Source organism: Podarcis cretensis (assembly GCF_951804945.1).
Source record: "Podarcis cretensis genome assembly, chromosome: 14".
Lineage (NCBI taxonomy): Eukaryota > Metazoa > Chordata > Lepidosauria > Squamata > Lacertidae > Podarcis > Podarcis cretensis.
In genome coordinates, this window is record NC_137183.1 from 33,103,362 (window position 1) to 33,129,663 (window position 26,302).

Below are 26,302 nucleotides of genomic sequence, written 5' to 3' on the forward strand. Positions count from 1 at the left end.
GCATTTTAGATTCCCAGACAGTAAAATCAGCATCTCCACTCCACTGACGTAATCTCAGGGAAATGGCACTCCAAGGAACTGTTCTTGGTGGCGATCAGGGGCTGTGCTAAGAAAAGAAATGAAACGGATCCAAAACTGATGCTGGAACTGAAAAATATTCAAAAGGCCGCAGGTGAGGGGAGCAATTTCAATCTCCCAGGAACCTCTTTATGAACATTCCCTGACAAATCGGCAATCCAGTAGCCATCCTGGGGCAAAAGAACTTCGAAACCAAGACGGACATGTGAAAATGCTGAACTGCAATGGATCAAGAGGTTGCAGATTGAACTGAGAGAAGATGTTGTTTTTAGCAGATTTTATATGTTAATTGGCTTACCGACGCCAGGATGCCTGTGTTATCAACAACTGTTTTGTGAATTACCATTGTATGTTACATAAGGGTCACTGTCTGTGCTTGAATGCATTTCATTTCCTTCTCTGACCTCCCTGTTGACACTTTCCATCGGGGCACTCAAGGGAGGGTGGAGGGAGGCTGGAGAGGGGCATGGCCCATGGAGAGAGCCAAACAGAGAGCACGCGGGGGCCACATCAGACTCCTGGGCCTGAGGTTTCCCTGATCTCACTCAGAATCCTGTTTCCAGCATTAGCCGGTTCAAAAACAGGGAACAAACACTCAGAATAGCCAACTCTTGCTTGGCTTTCAGCATTGGTTATTTGGAGGTATACTTTGCTTGTACAAGGAGATTCCACTTTGCTACTGCAATAGATAGGGTAAAGGGACCCCTGACCATTAGGTCCGGTCATGGCCGACTGGGGTTGCGGCGCTCATCTCGCTTTATTGGCTGAGGGAGCCTGTGTACAGCTTCCGGGTCATGTGGCCAGCATGACTAAGCCGCTTCTGGTGAACCAGAGCAGCACACAGAAACGCCGTTTACCTTCCCGCTGGAGTGGTACCTATTTATCTACTTGCACTTTGACGTGCTTTCAAACTGCTAGGTTGGCAGGAGCAGGGACCGAGCAACAGGAACTCACACCGTTGCGGGGATTCGAACCGCCAACCTTCTGATCAGCAAGTCCTAGGCTCTGTGGTTTAACCCACAGCGCCACCCGCGTCCCAATGCAATAGATAGCTATCAGTAAATGAATTTCCCATGAATTTGTCTTGTCCTTTTTTAAAAAAAAGTAAACACACATAACTAAGCCATCACCACTAGTGACAGTGATAAGGCAATTTTAAGTGTGATAGTTTTGAACTATTTGCCCCACCCCCACATCTTGCACAGTACAGCTTAACTGTGTGAAAAATGTCTCCAAGTTTCCACATTTGACCTCCATGTAGTGAACCAGCGAATATGTTCCTTTCCTCTTTGTAGTTTTTGGAGTTTGGCACTCCTGGAGAAGCCTGGTCGTGCCTTAAGCTAGGACAGGTGGGGAATGGGTGGACTGACGGATTCATGAAACAGAATCCTGACCCTCCAAGTGCCCTGGAATTAAATTGCTCCAGAAAACTATTTCAGGCTTTAATTGGGGAACTTACTGATTTTGGTGGAGTTGAACAGCTGACTGGCAGTGGGCCTCAAATGACAGAATGCTCTTTCCTGAGGCTTTTACCTCTTCAGACAAGTAGATTGTGCTTTTTCACTTTTTCCAATCAGGTTTTGCCATTTGAGAAAAGTGGCTTTTAAAAAATCCACATTGTTGGTATGGAAGCCACAGGGTGGCTGGTTGGTCGAATGACCCTCTTTTGGTGCCTCTTCCCTGAGCTGCTCTTAGCTCAGGGGTCAGCCAACTTCTTGTTTTCCATGGGGACAGTGAGAGCAGTGCTTTTTTCCCTTAAAAAAAAAGTTTAGGGGCACTCTCATTTTCCTACTCATATTGAAATACTGCCCCTCAATGAGGCCAGACTTAAGATTCACAAAATGTTTAGGGGTGTGCATCCCCCTGCGTCCGCCCAGAAAAAAAAAGGACTGCCTGAGAGTAATGTGTTGCAGCAATCACATGCTGGTGATGGATGAATTCAAAAGTGGGTCAGGTCATCCATTTATCTCCCCCATACTGCCACCTACCTCCTCTCTTTCTAAGGCCTCATTCACACCATACGTTTAAAGTGGTCCCCCTTTAAACAATCATGGCTCCCCTCCCCCCAAAAAGGGAGCTGTAGTTTGCTGAGGTGCTGAGAGTTGGTAAAGGTAAAGGGACTCCTGACTATTAGGTCCAGTCATGGCCGACTCTGGGGTTGTGGAGCTCATCTCGCTTTATTGGCTGAGGGAGCTGGCGTACAGCTTCCGGGTCCTGTGGCCAGCATGACTAAGCCACTTCTGGCGAACCGGAGCAGCACACGGAAACGACGTTTACCTTCCCGCCAGAGCGGTACCTATTTATCTAATTGCACTGGTGTGATTTCGAACTGCTAGGTTGGCAGGAGCAGGGACCAAGCAATGGGAGCTCACCCTGTCACGGGTATTTGAACCACGACCTTCTGATCAGCAAGTCCTGGGCTCTGTGGTTTAACCCACAGTGCCACCCGCGTCCCAACTGAGAGTTGGTATGAGATCCCTAGTCCCTCCCACAGCTATAAATCCCTCTTCAGAGGGAACTCAGGGGCACCATTTTCAAGGAGGGGGCCAGGCCCCTTTCATATTCTGTGGCCTGTGGCGGGCCCCGATGAGCCTTCCTGTGGCCACTGTGGGATGTCACACGCACACAACATCCCCCCCTCCAAAGTTGGGTGGAACCTGGTGCATGTGCTCTGGGAATTGTAACTCGGGGGGGCGGGGGGAGAGAATGCATCCACTATAACAGGCCTGTTGGAAGAGGAAGATGCCCAAAAGATAGCAGAGCCACATGGTGCCATTTAAACAAGCAAGCAAACAAGTGAGGATGCCCAATATATAACAGGAAGACTTTCCAGAGTGTAGGTGCCACCACAGCAAAGGCCCAATTACTACAGCAAATGCAACAGACCTCTTGATTATATGGACTTCAAAGAAGGCCCCCACCTACAGAGTGCAGTGAGGAGTTGGATGTATTTATTCTGATTGATTTATCAGTTTATTGATTTATCTGATTGATTTGATTTACATTTATATTCCATCATAGTGCTCGCCCCTGTCCTCCATTGGTTCAGACTGTGACTGGACCAAGGTGAGCTTCGTGGCCAAATGGGACTAGAACCCCTTGTCTTCCAAGTCCTAGTCTGACACTCTAACCATTACACCACAATGGCTCTCAAATAAGAAGGTGACATAATATTTTAGGTATCTTAGTCCCAAGCTGCATAGGGCTTTGTACACCATGACCAAAACCTCGAAGGTAGCCCAGCAGTTAAGAAATCTCAAAGTTTAAATGTATCCTTTAAAAATTCAGCTAGTAAAAACAACAACCACGTTATATATTGCAAAAGAGAGACGTTTTATTCCAACAAGAATATGTAAATGTAAAACTATACAACATTGCACTCTTGCAAACCCTATAAAATCCAAATGGCTATTGAAACATACAAATATGTGTGTGCAAACATGTTTGGACATCGAGTCCTCTTATTATTTTCAGATAACGCCTTAGACCAGCAACATTTATCACCACAGGCCACCTGAAAATTGCTGGGGTTTTTTGGCAAACCACTTCATGATTTCCCTGCCTATTGTAGCCTTTGCAATGTGCACTGTGCTAGATGCTGGGAGATTTTAAATCACATTCTTATTGCTTCTTTTATTTCTTATGCATTGCATCTTATTTTATTACAGTTTGAATTCCATAGAATTCAAATGGCGCTACAATAAATGCAATATAAAACATGAAAGATGCAACCAGAGCAGAATTAAAAGTCAATATATTTAATGCAGACTTGCCAGGGACCACCTGAATGAAGCTCTCAGACCACGGGTGGTCCACGGACGGCTGTGTGTGTTTTGCTGCCTGCATTGGCCAATCTGCCTGCCCAAGGGCCACAATGTTAGGACCGGCTCCTTCGCATCCCTGGCCCAGTGCCTCCAGCTTCACAGAACCACCCTTTGTTGGGAGGCGGGCAGAGGGCACATGCTGGAACCCAAGGAGGCATTCGCCGCACGGCTGGCGTTGACGCTCGCCAAGAACCAACGGCCATTTGGGGGGGGAGTGGAGTGGAGATTGGAATTCTAAGCACAAGTGTGAGCAACTTTGTTTTTCTAATCCGGCCGGGTTCAAAGTGGATGGGCTCGCGTTGGGCACAGCTGCGGCTGTCTGAACTCAAACAGGTGACGGGCGCAGCTGTCTTCCTTTTCAACCTCTCCAAAAGGCGGAAAGTGTGTGTGTGTGTGTGTGTGTGTGTGTGTGTGTGTGTGTGTGGATTTCACTATTTCCTCACTACATTGTCCTCAACGCCATGCTTCCTAGACTCCAGAACCCCTTGTCTTGGATCGGGGCTCTACTCCTTTCCCCAAGAGAAGCACTGATGTGCTTTCTTATATTCTTCCCTGAAAAGCGATTTCATCTGTGTTTGTTTCTGTCCGTTTCTGCCTAGTAAAGCGAAGCAAAAAAGGAAAAGGAAAATGGGGGAAAAAATAAGAGTACATTCCAGTGGTTTGAATTTGTGTCTGGCCGATTGCTTAAGCCATTCCTGAGCACTGGAAAGACCCAAGAGGAAAACGCTGACCTTCGGAGTGAAGTGGGGTGTGTTAAAGGTCACTGCCCTTTCTCTACAATGTCTTCCTCAGATCAGCAAAGGAGAAGGCACCTGTTCCTGTAGGCTCTGACCACAGAGATGAAGTTGAGAAGACATCAGGACATGGGAACATTTTGTAATTTGTTCCCATAGCCCAGTATCTTCTCAGCATCCACCTTCCATGCTTCTTCCCACAGCCTTGGAAAGCCCCGTCCAAGCACCTTGAAGCTTGCTTTGCTTCAAGGTGCCCTGGGAAGAAGGCTGAGAATGGGCTCCAAGGAGACAGTTCCTCCTCTGAATTTTGCTTTGCAGGTTTCAATCTTTCTTCTGCAGGTTGGGAAGGGACATAGCTTCTGCTTTCCATGCAGAACATCCCTGGCTCATTGCACAGTGATGGGAAGTTGGAAACTAATAAAGAGGCTTCTGTACTTTGTATTCCCCAGCTGTCCTTTTATAGAACCGTTATTTGAAATACACATAGTGAAATTCAGGTGGGCAGAGAGTTATTGTGCTCAGGTCTTGCTGAGGGCACCTGATGAGAACAGGAGGCTAGACTAGATGGGCCACTGGCTTGATCCAGCAGACAGGGTTCTTCCGATGTTCTTAAATCCAAACAAGCATGCATTGTGGCCAAGAGACATATTGAGAGGAGGGCTATGTAGACAAGGGTTTTTCTGAGTTGCTGGCCTCAGAGGTAGATGGATGAGTGGAGGACGGATTGAAACCCCTCTCCCCATCCTCTCCTGCATAACTTGATAGGTTTGTTAGCTAACAACTAAGAATGGATTAATCTCAATTTCTGGTGTTGCCCTTCTTCACCACATTTTGGCAACAGTTTGCTATTTATTTATTTTTTAATTCCTGGTGAAAATTTGCCTGCATTTTGGTGAACATTTCTCTTAACACGACCATTTTCGCAAGCCATTGCCCGTTAACACAATGCATCTTTGTATGTTATTTCCTCAAATATGTGCATTTTAATGCACATTTCCTCCTGACACGTGGATACTTGTCCACGGTTTCTGATCGGAGGACCAAATTCAGAGCAGTGTGAACTTTGAAAGGTAGCTCAATTTTGGACCATTCAAGGAAGGTTGATTTGGAAGCTTAGTGTTCAACTGTGAACCGAGTCAAAGTCTTTCCCCTCCCTTGTGAATATGTCAGGATTTGACCAATGCAGATGTCCACATCAAAGATTCCAGCAGGTAAACCTGCAAGGGACACCCCCCCAAAAAAAGCATGATGTTTTTGATTTGGATCAGCCTTGGGATATCATGTATGGATAGGAATACTATCAGGCATCTGGGCATTTTAATATTTTCACAGTCAGTCGTTGTTTGAGGCTTCAGTCATCTTTGGGTATAACACTCCCTGGATTTCTCCTGGTTGCTGCTGTTCAACTGTTGCTCGTGTCCCCCCCCCCAGTCCATGCAGCTGCAAAGATGATGTTGAAAGGACCAGCTTACTGATTATTTGTTTCTGGAGTTGCATAATTCCCCCCGCCTTCCTTGGCAGGCGTTCATCTTGATAAAAGAAACTAAAACGGGGGGGGGGGGGGATTGGAAGCCTGTTTGAAAAGGAGCAACAAGTGTTCTGTTTTAAAAAAAAGAAAAAGTTCACGCCCCCCCCTTCCCAGAAATGGAGCATGGGCAGCTGTCCCTTTAAATATTAATCAGTGCCTCATTGAGATGCAAATATGTTAATGCCAAATAACACGGCTGCAGCTGCAGGGAATGGGCAACGGTCGGAGCTGACCTTCTTCTGGAACTGGAATAATGGTACAGGTGCAGGACGACAGCACAACCTTTTTCTTAATAAGGCAATTTGTGTGCCTCTGCCTTTCAAGGGGAGGGGTGAGAGACGCTGGGGAGGGGGCAACTATCTTGCGGCTAAAGCAAGGTGCTAATCTTACAATAGCTGGGTTGAAGGCACAGTCGACACAGGACATCTTTGGTTTCTCACCCTGAGGCTCGGCTAATCAGAACGGAGATCTCCCCTGCCCCGCAAATCAGCTGGACTCTGGCCAGGACCCAACCATAAAGTATTACTTGTTACGTTTCCAAGATAGCTAGCAAACAGGAAAAACAGGGCAGCCCCAGAAACAAAGCGGGGGCCAGAGAGCAATTGCCTGCCCAATTAACTTGATGGTTTTCTCTGCTCTTGTGAAATGCTGAGATGTCCCAATGGGAAGCCTGCAAGCAGCACCGAAGGACAACAGCGCCCACTCCTCCTGTGTTTTCCAGCAATTGGATTCAGAGGCACAGTGCCTCCAACAGAGGAGGAAGAACAGGGACATCATAGCTAGTAGCCATGGATGGTCTTCCTCTCCATGAATGTGTCCAATCATCTTTCAAAGCCATCCAGGTTGGTGGCCACCACTGCCCCTTGTGGGAGTGAGTTCCACAGTTTAACTAAGGGCCTTCTTTGGTCTGCTGGTAGCAGATCACAGTTGATCAGCAGCTTCTTGTACTGCCAAGGTGACAACATACTGCACACTTCCTGCTCCTTCTGCTTCCAGCTCTGGCTGTCATGCTTTAAGGAGGACATTGACCAATGAGCATGTTCAGAGGAGTATTTTGAGTCTGGAGGGTCCAGGAGAGACGTGAGAGCTATCTGCACATAACGGAAGAGCTGCCACAAAAGTAGTGGTGGAGCAGATGCAATTTTTGTTAGGGGAAGGGCCAGAGTTCAGTCGCAGAGCACCTGCTTCTTACATTCACTTCTCCACATTTTCACATCTGTTTGCAGTTTTGTTTTGTTTTTTAAAAAGAAATGTCCTCATGAAAATTTATGTAAATTGAATTTTTGTATGCAATTTTGCCCAATATACACATTTTTTTGCAAAGCAATTCTCCCATATGCAATGCATTTTTGTGTGCTCTTTTCATTAATATATGCATTTCATATGCAGATTTTGCCCTAAGATGTGCATATTTGAACACATAACTTGGCTGGAGAACTGAGGTGCAAAATTCAGAGAAGTGCAAATTTCATAAACGGACAGGGGGTGGTTTGGTTTGTGTATTGTTTTGGGAAGTGGAGGTTCACCTTTCCATGTGAACTGATCTGAATTCTGCCTCATTCCTGGTCTCACGTCATTCTCTGCCAATCATCTGGACCAGTGAGGGTGGGGCTAACACCTCACACATCCGGACTATAAAACAAACTTCAATCCCATCACCGGCCTCATTTGAATTCACTCTTAGAGAGAGCAGGGAGGGCATTTCTAGTCAACTAAGTCTGATTCAGTGTAGACCCACCAAAGTGAATGGACCTAACATTGCCATCTCCATTCATTTCAGTGAAATGAAGCGAAACATAAGCCACATTCACACCATCCATTTAAAGCACTAGCATACTGATTTAAAAAGTCATGGCTTCCCCCAAAGAATTCTGGGAGCTGTAGTTTCTAAAGGGCTTGGAGAATTGTTAGAAGATCCCTCTATTCCCCTCCCAGAGCTACAATTTCCAGATTTCCCTGGGGAAAGGGATTGATGGTTAAACCCTTCTGGGAACTGCAGCTCAGGAAGGGGAACAGGGGCCTCTTAACAACTCTCAGCACCCTCAATGAACTACAGCTCCCAGGATTCTTTGGGGGGGGTACCATGACTATTTAAAGTCGTACCATAGTGCTTTAAATGTATGCTGTGAGTTGAATTCTACCCAGAGTGATTATATTTTTACCAGATTTGGGAATTCCGGAAGCCGTTGTGATTCTCTTGAAGCAAGGTGTGTGAGATGGTGGTTCTGGGAAATTAACATTTCATTATCTGCTCAGCAAATGAATAACTTTGCCCTGGACACCTCAGTACCAGGCAAAGGCAGCTGCAACATCCTTGCCCCCCCTTCTTTTTAAAAAGAAATCACAGAGACAGTGCTGCAGATGGCTCCTCCATCAACAAGTGCTGCAGCTGCGTGGCATTGCAGCCCCTCCGCGTACAAGCAGTGTGTGAGAATGCGGACGGATGAATTGGAGAGAGGAAGAAGGAGCCTCATTTGGTCTTGTTCAGCACCGGGGGCGGGGTGGGGGTTGGAGATGCGACATTGAGGGAAGAGAAGAGACAGATAAAGAAAGACAAGGACCAGACACCCTTCCCTATACTTGGGGAGGTGGGGGAATTCTGTCCAGTTTGCAATTAAAGTCAAGCTTCCAAATCTGCACTTTGAAACAATAAGCAAATTAAGTCTGAAAAGAATAAATCACACCTTCAGACTCTTCCTTGTTCACTCAATGGCAGCCCAGTCCATTCAGACACCTCAAGTCACAGATTCACAAACTCTACCAGAAGCAATCTCGTTCACTGACAAAGCCCCATGGGTCCAAGGTATCTCAGGAATTGTCTGAGCCCTTCTATTCCAGCTCAGTCACTGACATCATTTGCAGGAGTGTCTCTGGTTGTTCTCCGAGTAGCTGAGGCTTGTTTGGCAATGATGAGAAACCAAGTCTTTAGTGCCATTTGCCCAGTCCTGTGGAACTCCCTGCCAATAGAGGTTCAGCCTTCTGCGGCAACTTTTAAATGCCTGCTGAAAACTTTTCTATTCTTTCAGGCTTATGCAGCCAGTTAAGAACATAACCTTCCACAATAGTTTATTGATGTGTGTTTATAACTTCTTATGGTTTTCATTGCATGGTTTTATGTTTTTGTTGCCATAAGCTCCTTTGATTCTTTTTATGACACAGCAGTATGCAATTTTTTTTATAGATAAGTATAAATAAATAAATTTCAGCAGAAAATAATGATAAAGGATAAGCTGTGACTCACTGGAGGGAACTGTCCCTCCTGGGAACTTGATTAGATATTTGTTCTAAACTCGTCTTGCTTCATTTTGTAGGAATCCACGAATCGTGTCCCAGAGTATTCGGGCACTGAGCAATCAAATTAATCATTATCTTCCTCTACGGCCAATTACAAACATGCATCAGCTTCCCATTGGGGCACTCATGTGACCCCCAAGCCAAGGAAATAAGCAACTATACAATCTTTAGAAGACATCTGAAGGCAGCCCTGTATTGGGAAGTTGCTCTAGTTACAATGGAGTTGACTGAAACCCTTTATTTCCACCCCTTGTTTGGCTGGGCTTCCACTCAGAGAGCTGAAGATCTTGACCTTCCTTCTTTCTTCTCTGTTGGCCATCTGGCAAAAGTACCTGCAAGATGGTCACAATCCCTTTCCTTCATACACTTGTTTTTGGCTGACTTGTAGGGAACCAGACAGGGTGGGTTAGGGAGGAGGGAAAATAGAAATGCAATGAGACTTTGCACCAGACTAGCACTTAATAAATGCTAGCATGAATTAGGAAACTCCAGCATCTTACTGTAGGGTTGTTGAGACAGGCCAGTTCTTGAAACTGTTATGGACTACCCCAGATGGGTATTCATGAAACGCCAGATGGGAAATATATTCAAGCATTGTAATATATACAAATTATTTAATGCTTCTAGCACCAGCCCCCCAACCATGGGTTATTACAAATCTTTATGGCTACAATCAGCAAATATATCATTGACGTATATAAAATGTACATATTATAAACACTTGTGAGTATCAGGTCAGAGGCACTGATATTGTCTAAAATAATAGACATATTTTATTTCTATAACTAGAGAATAACCTTCTGGGGCGTTTCAGTAGAAGCATGTTCTTCATACAGTTCCCATCAGCCCCAGCAACTGTGATTACTGAGTGTTTTGCCCCTAAACATCTGGAGGGCTACAGGTTGGTCTAAAGACAAAACAACTTCTTTGTTTGTAGAAGCAGAGCAAAGTTTTCCTCTGGAGTGACTTTCTGGATCTTATCAGCAAGTCTGGGTTACGCTTTTGCCCTTCTGACATGACCTAATTGTGCTTTAACCTCAACCAACAACTTTGTGGAATGGATTGATACGAGAGATGCTTAAGGTGACCACGGCTTTCACTTCCTCCTCACAGATAGGCTGCTTCATAATCTGTTGCCTATTTATTATTGTTGCTAACTGCTTGCAGGCCACATCAATTGAGCACGATCATTTCCTCCATGCAGGCGCAGAAGCCTCAGCGATGTTATCCTTGGCTATTAAAGAGTTGTGTACCCAGGGAAAGCCAAGATGAGAATTGTGCAATTTTACGTCCCTAAACAGGCTGGTGCAGAAGGACCCGTGGGGGCTCTCCTCGCTTCCATTTTTGTATCAGGCTAGCCCATGTTTTTTGTTCTCAGGCTACCTATGTGTGAGTGGGCAATTTGGCTCGATTTGCTGGGGGACAAGAAGTACTGCTTTTGAAAAGCATTAGGTGTTAATGCTTCTGAATACCAGTTGCTGGAAACCTCAGGCATCTTGTTGGCCACTGTGAGAACAGGATGCTTGATCCTAGATGGCTTGATCCAGTAGGGCTCTTCTTAAATTCTTACATTCCAAGTGGGCCTTGAGAATACATTAAGAGGCTCCCCCACCTTCCCTCCCAGCGAAATTTTGCACTGCGTTAATGGCTCATCCACTCACTTGTTCTCTGTAAGCAGGACCTTACAGGATAGAGCAGAGCTCTGTGCTTAAAGACAAGAACCCTGCATCAAGTAATCCAAATTTTAAGTCCTACGGACATTGAGCGTTAAAGAGCAACACCCTCAAACTGCCACTGAAAATATCAGAAGACCATCAGATCAAAGGGGGCCCACCTAGTCAGGTACTCTGTTCTCACTGTGGTCAACCAGATGGCCCAATTGGAAGCTCACAAGCAGGACCTGAGCACACCAGCACGGTCCTCACGTGTGATTCCCAGAAACTAGCACAAAGAGGCATCTGGAGGTTCTATTTACAAGCAAGTGGTATACAAATTTTGCTAAAAACAACCCATCGATAAATTTTTCACCAAAAGGCTCAGCACACCTCGACTGCCATTTTTATCTGTTCCATCCAGTTCTTCAGAATCTGCTTCCTTTCCCTGATTTCTAGTCTTCAAGCTCCTCTGCCATGCGTAGCTTGTCCCAAACATCTTTATCTACCCAGACACATCCTGGAGGGTGTGGGACAGACAGGGAGGCCAATATTACTTTCTTCAACAAAGCGATGAGGGTTTGGGAAGAGACAAAAAAAAATCCCCCTGAGTTTACAAGAGACCAGGGAGGAGAGGAAGAGCCTGTGTTTTTACAGCCTTCGCTCCACTGTTTGGAGAATGATCACTATTTGTCTGGAATGCTTCCGGTTCTTTGCCTGCTTGGGAGTCTCTTCTCTTTCGTTCTCCCCGCAACAACCCCCCCCCCAACCTCTTTTCCTCCTGGGCCAGAGAGAACCAGGAGACAGGACAAAACACAACACTTCGCAGCTGTGCGTCTCCTTCCTCCAGGACCTGGAGTTCACTGGCGATGCTAATTGGTTTTGCAGAAGCCATCAAGACGAATTGTCTCTGAACGCCTCTGAACGGATGATACTCCTAGCTGGAGAGGGACTCTGCAAAGCCCCACACATCTGAGTTGCTTTTCAGACCCTGAGGTGCAAAAGTCACGGTCATATATCCCTGCACTTGAAAATACAAAAGTACAGCCCTTGTAAATGGGGTCCGCTAGAACTCAGACCTATTTGTTTGTAAAATCAGAGCTTTGAGCAGGGCAAGTCTGGGGAGCTTTTTTCAGCCTGAGGGTTGCATTCCCATAAGGACAATCTTTGGGGGGGGAGGGGCAATGATGGTACATGTCACTGGTGGGCGGTGTCAGAGGCAAAAGTGAGCCGGCCAACCAATGTGAACTTTGTACAGTAAGGTAAAGGTAAAGGGACCCCTGACCATTAGGTCCAGTCGTGGCTGACTCTGGGGTTGCATCGCTCATCTCGCTTTATTGGCCGTACAGCTTCCGGGTCATGTGGCCAGCATGACTAAGCTGCTTCTGGCGAACCAGAGCAGCACACGGAAACGCCGTTTACCTTCCCGCCAGAGCGGTACCTATTTATCTACTTGCACTTTGATGTGCTTTCGAACTACTAGGTGGGCAGGAGCAGGGACCGAGCAACGGGAGCTCACCCCGTCGCGGGGATTCGAACCACCGACTTTTGATCGGCAAGTCCTAGGCTCTGTGGTTTAACCCACAGTGCCACCCGCGTCCCTGTACAGTAGTTATCTTCTAGATACATACACCAATCCATTAGGGCAAGCAAAAGTCATGACCAGAGTTCTAAGACACGTTCCAGCCAGGCAAAAACACCCAAGGTGGGTGATAAGCAAGGCCGGTGAAGGGTGTGGCCTGGGGATAGGGGTGTGGCTAGGGAGGGGTGTGGCCTGAGGAGAGTCCCAAGGGTTAGAGAGGCCCAAAGGGCTACATTTACCCTGAGGTCCTGCATCCTTGGACTAGCTGGTCAGCAATCGGCGCTGCCCACATGAAACCCAGCCCACCACCCTAGGCAGCTGCCTGCTTGGAAGGGTGAGAGGGCAGCAAGCGAGTGACCTGAGATCTGTTCAAGTGTGGAAGAATAAGAGCAGTCGTGCAGTGGGAAATTCAGAAGGGCCAGCTCCCTTCATGGTAGTCACAGAAATGCCCTCTTCTAAGATTATACAACCTTCTAATATTATACAGCAATCTGATAATTATACAGAAATAATAGTTAGAGATGCATTTCAATGCCCTGGTCACCAGCTCTGCTTTGCACCTTCCTGGTCTGGTGGCAATGTCCTGGAATGGTCATAACCATATTTTAGTGTTCTGTTAGAAGCCGCCCAGAGTGGCTGGGGAAACCCAGCCAGATGGACGGGGTATAAATAATAAATTATTATTATTATTATTATTATTATTATTATTATTATTATTACATCTTTTGCGGGCCTGGATGAAGGAATGTTTATGTCTGTATATATACCTATAACCTTTTGCATAGCTGGAATGTAATATTGTGTTCTAATCTTGTATTTTAATTGTTGAAACCCTTAGGCTGAAGGGTAATAATTTGTAAATAAATAATAATAATAATAATGTGCTTGCTGTAAAAGCCACATCCATTGCTGTGCCCACTTGCCTCTGGCAAAGGCATCTGATTGGCCCCTGTGGGAACAAGATGCTGGACTAGATGGGCCACTGGCCTGATCCTGCAGGGTTTATCTTATCGTCTTAAGTTTTATGTTATGACTCATAATTTGACACTGAGTGCCTACCATTTGGCTAACCAAATGGGGTAACAACACTAAAATCTAGTTGGTTATATAATTAGAAAATTAAAGAAATCCAAGCAAGCAAGGCTGCAAGAATAAGAGGCAGAGATATATCTGTCTACAGTGCCTTATCCATTTTACTGTAAAATGCTGAACATGAGAAAAAGGCAGACGTAACATTTTAAAAAGTAAGTAGGGTTTTCAAAGTCAATGGTTCTTGGTCACGGTCTCTTCATTTGTTTGCTTAACCGTCTTGCTTGGGTTGGGGCCAGTTTCGAGCCTCGAAAAACTTCTTCAAGCCCTCAAGGTTGACGGGTGGGAAATAGGGCCCGATCCTCTTTCGGATCCACCACTTCCCGTCTCTGGCGTGGTTACCTCCAGGGCGGCTAAACTTGTACCTGTAGTGTTCGCCCCGAACCCACCTATAAAAAGGAACAAAACGCCACAGAGTGAGGGCAGGAACAAAGAATGCAAACTTGCAATTCATATTTGCAAAATGTGCCTTTTAAAATAAATAACTAGGCCCCTACCTCTTTATTTATATTAAAAGTATATATTAAAAGTAACTGCTCTTGGGTGTTAAGGTCATCAGAGGAAACCCTCCTGGATACTGTCCAACTTTTTCTTACCTGAAATCCCTAAACAAATGTTTAGGCCCCAAATATCCGAAAGACCCACCCCTTTCTCTGCAAACTCTCTCAGATGTTATGATCTGTGGCCCTCTTGGTAGTCCCTCCTTCAGAGGTTTCATATATGATTTGCTTCTGTGGTTCTTAGTTGTCTTAACCAATAACATTGTTAACCTTACATGGGGTAGCAGTACTGCTTGGTTTTGAATGTGGGATTTGCTTTGTATTTCTTAGACGGGGTTCCTTTTTTGTCAGGATCTGTACACTGCTTAGAGAGTTCTGCTGAAGTATGAAGGAGTGTATAAATTAAATGAACAAGTAAGACTAATAGCTGTAGTTCCAAATGGCTGTGGCTGATGGGAGTTGTAGTCCACAATGGCCATGTGCGTTCAAGCCCAAAACATCTGGAGGGCACCCGGTTGGTGAAGGCTGCCCTCACATGAGCATCTATTTCATTCTCCAAAACAAGAGAACAGCTGGCAAGGAGAGGGTGAAGGGCCAGCTTATTTGACCCTGGAACCTCAACAGAAGCAACGTCCATGTGTTCCTTAAGCCGTAGTGTGGGGATCTGCTGGAATGACTACTTGGGAGGCTTACAATGGAAGAGAGAGAGAGAGAGAGAGAGAGAGAGAGAGAGAGAGAATATATCCATAAGAGAAATGAACAGGCCCATATGGAAAAGAGCATTTGGGGAGAGATACAAGCAATGCGCTGTGGGACGCAGGTGGTGCTGTGGGTTTAACCACAGAGCCTAGGATTTGCTGATCATAAGGTCGGCAGTTTGAATCCCCGTGATGGGGTGAGCTCCTGTTGCTCGGTCCCTGCTCCTGCCAACCTAGCAGTTCAAAAGCACACCAAAAAGTGCAAGTATATAAATAGGTACCACTCCAGCAGGAAGGTAAACGCCGTTTCTGTGCGCTGCTCTGGTTCGCCAGAAGCGGCTTAGTCATGCTGGCCACATGACTGTACGCTGTACGCTGGCTCCCTCAGCCAATAAAGCGCCGCAACCCCAGAGTCGGCCATGACTGGACCTAATGGTCAGGGGTCCCTTTACCTTTACCTTTACCTTTACAAGCAATGCGGAAGGTGGAGAAGAATGGGGAAAGAAACCATTGTGGGGTGAGGCTGCCTTCTCCCTACTTACTATCCGAAAGCACACTCTGACAAGTCTGTGCCGAGCAGGCCAGTGCTTCGGAGACGCCACCACACCATGTTGCTTTGCTGGAGAAGTTAATAAAATAACCCACCTTATAAACTTGTCAGCATCACATCAGTGCTCATTGGGAACGTCCTCGCTTCGCTACTCAAATACAAAAACAGCCACTGAGTTGGGCAGGGAGGTGAAGCAGCTGCCTTTCCCTCTGCTCCATCCCCTCCGCCGAACACTAACTCCTCAGGGATGTTATACAGCTGCAGCTGAGGAGTCCCTGTGGCTAAATAACAAGAACCCTTTACACATTCGCAACACCTTGCTAAGCCTTGAGCGAATGGACCCTTAGCGCAGATCTGGAGCAGAAGTGGAAGGTCAGTCTGGGCAGGAGGGAGAACAGAAGGAGAAAAGCAAAGGGCGCAAAATGATATGCAGGATCCCTGGGCCGGCAGGAATTGTGCAAAGTTGGATGGTGACGAGGAAGAGGAAGGAGGAGCCAGAGGGACGTTTGCTTAGGAAGTGCAGGAAGGAGGTTATGAAGCTGAGACTTGACAAAATGGTCAGTGCTTGGTAGGGGGGAACGGTCCACCACCAAATCACAGGGAAAGGCAGTCTGTTGTGAGCAGTCTGTTGGGAGGAAGTGAGTAGACAGGCAAAGGAGCTGTTCAATATGAGGAAACGTGGGCTGTGCATGTGAGCATATTAGGAGAAATTTGCTGATGGATTTTCATAAGGACTTTTAAAAACAAACCATTTGGAAACTGATGTGGAAATGTGGGGAACTGAACTTAAGACTGGAAATAGGATAAAGTGAGAGAAACTGAAATGATCAAATACGCCTATCCAAACTTAACAACTGGTGACCAGCAGCCTCCATTGGCTGCAAGATCCCATGGGGGTGTGTGTGTGTCAGACAATGTGTTTGCAACCTTCTCTCCTGCACAGCCCTGGGGCACATGCCTCCCCTTCACAGACACTCTGCCCTTTATGACAGGCATGGTACCTTTTCATGTTCAGTCCCTGCTCCGCAGTTTTGCCTTGGGATTGCCACTCAATCTATTGATGGTGGTTTTGCTGCTGAAAGCTTCTGCTGCTCTCTAATTGAGTTTGTTCTATAGATTATTCTGGGGCTTTGTTCTAGTTTCTGATTTAATTCATATATAATTCATATATAATTATATATATATATAATTACATGTGCCAGAGCGCATGGAAATGCTGTTTACCTTCCCACTGCAGCAGTACCTATTTATCTACTTGCACTAGTGTGCTTTCGAACTGCTAGGTTGGCAGAAGCTGAGCAATGGGAGCTCACTCCATCATATGGATTTGAACTGCTGACCTTCTGATCAGCAAGCCCAAGAGGCTCAGTGATTCAGACCACAGGGCCACCCGTGCCCCTGGATATATAAATATATATTTCACATCTTTATAGAATCATAAATATGTAGAGTTAGAAGGGATCGCAAGGGTCATCTAGTCCAACCCCCTGCAATGCAAGACTCTTTTGCACATTGTAGGGCTCGAACCCTGAGATTCTCATGCTCGACCAGTTGAACTATCCCACTCTCTAGGTGGCTAACAAAAGTAACAAATAAATGTATAACAAAGAACGGAACTGGAAAGTTGGAGTAGAGTATCTTACGAAACTACAACCCAATTCAATAGAAGACAATGTAATAAAATAAAAAGCAGCACATTTAAGAGTCAAGGATACTTCCCCTCTTCATTCCCCTTCCCTCTTGCCAAGGCACATCCTGAAATGACGCTTTTATGCCATGCTTTTATGCCTTTAAAAAAAAATTTAAGTCGCTTGGAGACTCCTTATATGTCAAGCAACCATTAAAGTGACTGACTGAAGTCTCTACTTAGCTGTCCCTGACAAATCTGTATTCCAAGCCAATAACCTGCTTCTCTTGCAGCTGCTTTTTAAAAGAGGAACAGTACTTCTCTTCTCTTCCCCCTGTCAACACGCATGTGCGTGCGTGCACGCGCACAAACACACACTCCTTCCAAACCCAGGGACTGAAGTGTTAGTCCCACCGTGTTTACTTTTCAGAAGCACAATATTTCCTGCTAATAATTAAAGCATTACTGCCTCTTGACATTTCCCAGGTCCAGCCAGCTTTGCAAGCCAGGCAGGCTGCTTCATGGGATGCTATGGTTTCAGGCACTGTGCTGCTCCCTGCCTGGGGAACACCCCCACCCAAATTCCAAAGTGAGAAAGCACAGCCATCTTATGGAGCATCCTAGCTTTCTGGAAAACCGATGAGCTTTTGGTGACATCTTTTACCATTCAACTCACTTTATTGCTGGTTTGGCAATTTGCTCTTGGTGACACAAGGTGTGGTTTCAGCTGCTCCTAAATCCCACTGATTGGATTTCACTGCTGAAACTGGGGTGATGGTGGTGTTTAGTGGAAGAGCATCTGCTCTGCATGTAGAATGTCCTGGCTTGGGAGAGACTCCCTTCCTGAAACTTTGTAGAGTTAGATGGGTGAATGGTTTGACTCAGCAGAAGGCAGCTTCTCTTAGTTCTATATTCAAAATCATGAGGACTGGAATCTTGCTTTATTTCCAACGAAACAGCCATAGAGCAACAGCGGTAGAGCATCTGCATTGCATGCAGAAGGCCCCAAGTTCAATCACTTTTAATCTCCGGGTAGGACTGAGAGATATGGGACGCGGGTGGCGCTGTGGGTTAAACCACAGAGTCTAGGACTTGCTGATCAGAAGTTCAGCAGTTCGAATCCCCACGACTGGGTGAGCTTCAGTTGTTCGGTCCCTGCTCCTGCCAACCTAGCAGTTCGAAAGCACGTCAAAGTGCAAGTAGAGAAATAGGTACCACTCTGGCGGGAAGGTAAACGGCGTTTCCGTGCGCTGCTCTGGTTCGCCAGAAGCAGCTTAGTCATGCTGGCCACATGACCCGGAAGCTGTACGCTGGCTCCCTCGGCCAATAAAGCGAGATGAGCGCCACAACCCCAGAGTCGGTCACGACTGGACCTAATGGTCAGGGGTCCCTTTACCTTTACCTAGGACTGGGAGATACTCCCTGTCTGAAATCCAGGAGAACCACTGCCAGTCAGTGTAGACAGTACTGAGCAAGATGGACCAGTGGTCTTAGTTGCTAGAAGGCAGCTTCCTTGGTTCTTATTTCTGCCATGCCTCGAATCCTGCATTCAGAAAGGCCCGGCTGGAGAAGGGCAGGCCACAGCTCCCCACTTCGCCTTGCCAAGGCCTAAGCGCCATTTGTTTCCACATCAACATTCTGCAATTTCCTTCTCAAGCCCGGGAGCAGCTGTGCGGCTGAGATGCAACCAGCTATCTGCCTGCAATGACATCTCCCAACTGTGAAAGTGTTAAAAATTAGCAGCAATATTTGAGCTGTTATGGCCAGGGTCTAAATCTTCCAGACAGCTGTAATTAGTTGCAGAGGCTGCAGCTGTCCCTCTGGAACAGATGAGATGGTTTTGGAGGGGAAACCCAAGCACACAATCTCTCTTTCTCATACATGCACACACACACACAACTGGCAAGACTGCGAAAATGTTACCCTACTTTCAATGCTAGGCTCTCTTACAGAAATGACAAATTGAGGGGGTCCATGGGAAGTATACACGCTCATGGTACAATGACGCTGAAATGTCATTCTGTCCAACACGGAATGGTTATTGTCAAGAGACATCAAACTGCAGGAGGGCAATGCATGCCTGGAAACAAAAGTCTTTAGAACTTGTCAGTGAAGTAGATCGATTGCAGCATGTTCAAACGCATGACACACCAGGCGATGGGCTTACCATATTCTGCTCATGTGGCTGACCACTGAGCTGTGGCCCCCCTCGATTCTCATGGGTGGGGGAGACCTCGAGGAAAAGTTGGTGCTAACTGCTGCCCTCCTTACGATTCTGCTGGGATTTGTTTCCAAGCAAGCAAATTTAGGTTTGGGGCACAAGGAGAGCAGGCTGTTGACTTTCAAGCTAATGTTCTGTGACACTGGAAAAAACCAGTATCAATCTCTTTCCTAATTGAAATCTAATTGTCCTTTCTCACTTAAGCAAAACCACATTCATGTGGCTGCAACCGCCTCCTGCAACAGCGAGCTAAATCACTTCTTAATTTTCTTAGCTGAAACCTCCAGCATTTCAGATTTATGGTGCCTAAATATTTTACAAACCATTGGCTGGGCCCTGATATTTCGCGTGCGGACATTTTGCAAACTTTACTTTGCTTGAAGTCAAGTTTCACACTCAATTAGATTGCTCCCAACTCCACAATGGCGTCATTAAAAATAATAAAAAAAATAGTAATAACAAAGTCACCTGCTTTTCATTCCATATTTATCACACTGGCTTCAACAACAACTACCCCTCCCCCTCCCTCGCAAGTGTAACATAAAAAAGGCCAAACAACCCCCTGCCTCCTTTGCTCTAAAGCTTTTCATTTTGAAGGCATTAACTCACTTGGAAATTCCTTTTGCTAGTGGGAGAAGTGCTGACCCATACGGACAATGAGAAGGTGTCTCCCCCCCCATCAGTTTGCCCCCAACTACAAACTATGTTATCCATTTCCATTATTTTTCTATCCCTTTGAGAAAGGGTGAAAAAAATCGTACCCATAGGGTCAGTTTCCATTGGAACGTATCTCTGTTCATGAGGTAACCAGGCCAATGGCCCCTCCCTCAAACTGGTCAGGGGTGGGGATGTGTAGTTTGACTGAGCACTGCTGGATAGCTCAGTCGGAAAGAGCATGGTGCTGATAACACCAAGGTCGCAGGTTCAATCTTCATATGGGACAGCTGCATATTCCTACATTGCAGGGGGTTGGACTAGATGATCCTCAGGGTCCCTTCCAACTGTAGAATCCTATTGTCTCTACAATGGTGCCCCGCAAGATGAACGCCTCACAAGACGGAAAATCCACTAGACGAAAGGGTTTTCCGTTTTGGAGGCGCTTCGCAAAACGAATTTCCCTATGGGCTTGCTTCGCAAGACGAAAATGTCTTGCGAGTTCCTGCGGGTTTTTTCCCCTTTCCCCCCCTTTTCCTAAGCCGCTAAGCCGCTTATCAGCTGATTGCTAAAAGCCACTAAACCGCTAATAGCGCTAATCCGCTAAGCTGTCAATGGGCTTGCTTCGCAAGACGAAAAAACCGCTATACGAAGAGCCTCACAGAACGGATTAATTTCGTCTTGCGAGGCACCACTGTATGTCTATGTGTCTATATTTTCAGACTGGAGAAGGCTACTCTGAGCATGATACCACACTGCCTCTTTTGACGACGTATGAGGATCCAAAGGCCCATCTAGTCCAACCTCCTGTTCACAATGGCCAACGAGATGCCCCAAAGGGAAGTCAGCAAGCAGGATCCCTTATTATTCACAACAATAAGGGCCATGCTACTTGCAGGGTGGGAGTGGCCAACAATAATCCTATATCATCACTGAATTTCCCATGGGTTAGGCTTACCTTGGTGGGGCTTTGCCCTCAAACGGATTGAAGGCTATCAGAGATAAAACCTCCTTCTCGTTGGCCAAAAGCTTTCCGGCTAAGTGGATTATCCATTCGTTTTGTTCATAAGTCTTGAAAAAGAACACATGGAAGGGGAAGAGGATGAGCATAAGGAGGAGGAGGAGGAGGATGCTGATAATAATAAGTGGTCTGTTTGTCTTTCCATCTGTTCTCTATGCATTTGGACACCTCTTGGGATATTGTTGCCCAATTTGGAATAACAGTACCTGAGATGGAGGAGTGGGTCTTCGGCTATGTTAAAATACCACTGGACACCACTATAAATCAAGATGGCTGACCAAACCATTACTCAGTCTGGCATGACAGTGCACAAGATAGAAGAGCAGGTTTTGGTCTACATTGGGGTGCCACTGGACACCACTTTGAATCAAGATGATGGGCTTTTCCAAATGGCACTGATTTATTTTTGGCAGGGGGCGTTCTTGGAATTCTTGAACTAGCAACAACAACAATGATCAGAACTGTCTAGATCACTTCTTATAGAAGGCTTGTAAATTGCTGCAATAAGGTAATTAAATAAGCCATGTGCATGTGCAGAACAGCCTTTGCCAATCCGGTGCTCCTGGGTGGTCACTTTGCAGAAGCCCCAAACCTCAGGACATAAATACAGAATACACCTCCTTCAGTATCAAATAAACATGGCTAGCCTCTTCACATCTAGGACTGAGGAGCCAGAAGCAATTGTTGATTTGCCATATTTTGAGGGAAGAACAGGGAATGACTTCATACTACTGTTTTACTGGTTGGGTGTATTTTATTTTCAATGATATTGAGTACTGTTTTTATCCTGTATGCCATTTGCGAGTTTTGTTTTTTTAAAAAGGCTTGCAGTCACCATTAGTCCTACACAGAGTAGACCCACCAATAATAATGGGCATGACTAGCTTAGATCTATTCATTGCAGTGGGTTTACTACAAGCTAGTTGGATATAACCCAGCAAGTGATTTATAAATGTTTTCAATAAATAAATGAACAAACAAACGAAACCAAGTGAGGATTCAAATCAAGGTGTCCATGGTTCTATTCTGAGTCTCTACCCTGCATTGAGCCCCGCATCCCACTGAACAAAGGCAAAACTGAAACATGTAGGGCTCAGTGAGTGGGTAAAAAAAGAATATAGCACTGCCAATTGTACCTGGAAAGCTCTCTGGACCTCCTAATGAGTTTCAGGCACTGTAAATAATAAGGGATCCTCCTACCCCCAGGTTTGGTTTCTGTGTTGCCTGGTCCTCTGCAGGCAGATTTTATACTAAGTAAGCAGCAGGGGACAGTGTAGGAAAACAAAATTCAGCCATCCTATCTGCATGACCATGCTGAAGTTCAGAGGGTTACTCAGTGTTTTGGGGCTATATACCAGTTAAATATTTGTGACTCTTCTCCTCTGGGATAGGAGGGTCTCGGGTGGATAGGAGTACATTGGGTTCTAAGAGCCACTGAAGCTCTTATTGGAACAGTTTGGGAGAAGCCTCTTTCAAAACAGCTCTGATGACCCTTTCCATTTAAAACGGGACTCTGTGCCTCGGTCCCAAACTTCTTATTTCTTATTTGATATGCTTCAGGAATTATTACCCTGACTTAGAGGGGAAGGGCTGTAGCTCAGTGGCAGAGCGTCTGGTCCCTGGTTCAATCCCTGACAACATCTCCAACTAAGGCTGGGAGAGACCCCTGTCGCCTTTGCATCCGGTCCCTCCTACATGTGGCCCCTGGAAAGCTGCCCAGGTGGGAATGCAGCCCTTGGTCTGGAAATAGGGTATACACTGGGAGGCACAACAAGGAACCTCAAAGGTTATTGCCATCTTGCTTCTGGGGAGTCAGATAACAGAACTTTTTTGAGGCCGCACCAGCCTTCCTGCATCTGGTGCCCTCCAGCTGTTTGGGACTACAAATCCTATCAGCCTTAGCCAGCAAAGAATCTGGGAAGTTTCCAGAGGTTGTGCCACCCTTTATTTATTTAAACCCCACGAGTAACTTGGATGGTTCCCAACAGGTGGCTTACTCCAGAAACCACAGGCAAGTCTCTTTTAAGTGTCCCTGAGCCCAACTCATTGTCCCTGGGTTAGAGGGGAAACTTTGAAATAATAATGCAGAGATACTGGCTTTTAAAAGCCACTATCAGCATTATCAAAGGCTATTGGTCTTCATTGTCTGAGTACTATGAGTGGGCTTAGCTATTGTCCAGAACAAAGGAGGCGTGGAGTCCCTGCTGTACAGCAGTTTTGCAATCTGAACAGGATAAGAAAATCCTTACCCTATAACTCTGCATACTTCAAAAGCTCTCTCTCTGCATGCACATTTCTTTATTAAGAAGTTTTAAGGTGATGCTTGCTGGCTTTGAGTCATTGTCCTTCCAAGTTGACTTAGCTCAAGACACACCCTGTGTTTGCAATAAATTCAGTGTATCCCCTCATGATCTACATGTCTGACGTTTGTGAACTCTGCTCTAACAGCTCCATTCTTTTCAATGGGGATTGCAGAGGACAGCTGCCTTGTGGATTTCTCTGTGGGCATCTCTCCAGGATAAAGCAGGATTTAAAAGCAAACAAGCCCCACAGCAACATAGGCCAGTATTATTCCAAACAGAAGCACCCCTGGCTGGAAGATGGTACAAACACATTGCCTTATAAGCAGCCACTGGGATGGTCATTACATCATATGAAATGTATCAATTACATAACAAAAGGTGCTCATGGCTCCAATGCTTCGATTCATAGAGGAGGTATCCCACTGCCTTTCTGCATGATGCTTTGGCCTTCTTCTTTTCTCACAAGGAAGCACTCCCAGAAAAACAACTGATAAGAGGGAAACAACAGACTAACAACACAGGAAGCTGCCTTCTACTGAGTCATTGGTCTACCAAGCTCAATACTGTCTACACTGAATGGCAGTGGATCTCCAGAGTTTCAGGCAGCAGTCTCTCCCAGCCCTAGATGCCATTGGGGATTGGACCTGGGGGGTCTTCTGGATGCAAGACAGATGCTCTATAACTCAGCTATGGCCCAATCCCCAGGTCAGCTACCTTTGGCCTCAAAGGACAGGCCTCTTCTTGGGGTACAAGCATGTCACAAACCTCCAATTTTAATTCAGGATCAAAAGCATATTATGGTTATTGGAACAATAATTGGGGGGGGGGATGTATGTTGAGGTATTTGGAAGTCACATTGATTCCTCTTCACTGCCGTGTACTCAGCATCAAATAGCTGCCTGATTTCTTCTGCAGACAAGAGGAAGACCTGCAAGTGTGTAAGCGGACTGGTCACGTCTCTGCCGGCAACAAATGAAGGACACTAATTGAGAGCTACGGCTCTCACGGGAGGCCGAGACACTCAAAACAAAGAGCAGTTTATAAGAAGGAGAGAGAGAGAAATGAAGAGAGGATATTATATTTGGCTAATAAAATTATGGTAACAGAAGCCCTTTCTTGGGAAGCAGTGTTGCGTTATATGAAATACAATTAAAAGCACTTCTGGGGCAGCAATTAAGCAACAGTCTGCTAACAAATTGCTCCTCAGGGCCGGGCATTCCAGGACAAATCCTCAAGCGTCTGAAATTTCGGATGTGCCAGCTATTCAAACATGTGAAAAGTGAAGGGACCTCGGTCAGCCATGACAGGCTTTGGGCCTACTCCTTTCAACAGATTGTGTGCTGCTCTGGTGGAAGTCTTGTCACTCGCCTCAAAAAGGGAAACTGTTTTCAGGAAGCCTGGACAAGAGAGTGTCGTATATCAAGCAGTGATGAGGTGTAAAGAGCAACCTGTCACTAGCCACACAATGGGATGGGAAAAGATCTTCTCCATCCACCTCCCGGCCCTGTTTGGCTTTCAGCAGCTTGTCAGGTGTTGGGTTGCCTCAGGTGTTCCAGCTGGCCCCATTCAGCAGCCCACAGTACCAGTGTCATCAACCTTGAAAGGTATTCTGCAGGCTGGGATGATAATAAAGGCCTGTTGAAAATATAAAAGGGTGTCATGGGGATATGAACACCAAAATAGTCCTTTAGGACAGGACTTCCCAAACGGTGGTCCCCGGACTAACAGTGGTCTTTGAGCTTCATTCAGGCAGTCCATGACATGCCTGTGGATTTGTGGTTGAAGATGAGAAATAGCACATCCATCGCTTAAGCATTCATCTTGATCTTTAATTGTGTTTTATTTCTTACTTATTGTACTTTAATGTATTTACAATTGGAATTACAGGAACCACCCCACAAAATCTGGCAACAATGCCTTAAAAGTAGTCCAAATACAACTTTCTAAAATATAGAGCAGAAGAAAGAAGAAGATGGGCCTCGGTCCCACTGGTCTTGATAGTTCTTTTAATTTCCAAGCCCATTTTGATTTGGAGGCCTAAAAATAAGCTGTGGCGATTCAGGTAGCTGCTTTTGAGATGAAAAGGGAAGCTGTCGAATTGTGCCGCATCTATGGCTTTCTTCCTGAGTAGGGCATATTATTACAGAGTCTGGAGAAAACATTGCATAGTGTACGCATGTAACTGTGTCACTGAGCATGATCCCAAGTGAGCCTTGCATGTGGCTTTCTAGCATTTACATCCCTGAGTTCCTGCTTGTTATTTTAGTAAGTGAGAAGACTCTGCGGGTTAAAGCATCAGGGCCATTCTCCCTTCTTCAACTGCTGCTTGGCTTTTAGTTTAATGCCCTTGAACCTTCTGATTTTTTGAGCACCAAAACAGAGCGCAACACCATGAGGTACTCAGTGTTTCTAAGATCAAGACTGACGCCCTACAGAGCGGAGACAATGGGAAAGGTGGACATCAGGGTCAGAGGGGCTGCTGTGGCTTCCAACTGAAGCCACCATGAATACAGAAAACACTGGTCCTTCTGTGGCTAGTGAGGGCTATTGATGGTTACTAGCCATGACTGCTATGCTCTGCCTTCACAGCTGAAGGCAGTAATGCTTCTGAATACCAGTTGCTGGGAGGGGGACAAGAGTCCTTCTGTGCTCGAATCCTGCTAGCACGTTTCACACAGGCAACTTGTTGGACACTGTGAGAGAAGGATACTGGACTAGATGGGCCTGATCCAGCAGGCCCTCTTTGTTGAGATCTGCAGCTCTAATCAAAATCACTTTACACCCAATGGATGTAAAGTTCAGACTAGTGCAGGAGTAGCCAATATGGTGCCCTCCAGAGGCAGTTGGAGTGGCAAACACAAGCATGGCCAATTGTGAGGGATAATGGGGATTGTAGTCCAACAATGTTTGGGTGGCACCAGGTTGACTATCCCTGGACTAGAGCCTC

The 26,302-nt window shown here is 46.0% G+C and overlaps 1 protein-coding gene across 4 annotated transcripts in view; it reads right to left on the reverse strand.

The window, feature by feature from the left end:
* Positions 1 to 13,867: 13,867 nt before the first annotated feature.
* Positions 13,868 to 26,302, reverse strand: part of LMF1 (lipase maturation factor 1) — a 171,336-nt gene continuing 158,901 nt past the window's right edge. For 3 of the 4 annotated variants that reach the window (XM_079952516.1, XM_079952517.1, XM_079952518.1), the window contains 2 exons: positions 20,990 to 21,102; positions 13,868 to 14,170 (listed from right to left, as the gene is read on the reverse strand). In XM_079952516.1, the coding sequence (XP_079808642.1) occupies positions 13,993 to 14,170; positions 20,990 to 21,102 (291 nt within the window). In that variant the 3' untranslated portion in view covers positions 13,868 to 13,992. The remainder of the gene's footprint in view (positions 14,171 to 20,989; positions 21,103 to 26,302) is intronic. The other variant, XR_013832920.1, reaches the window with a different exon arrangement.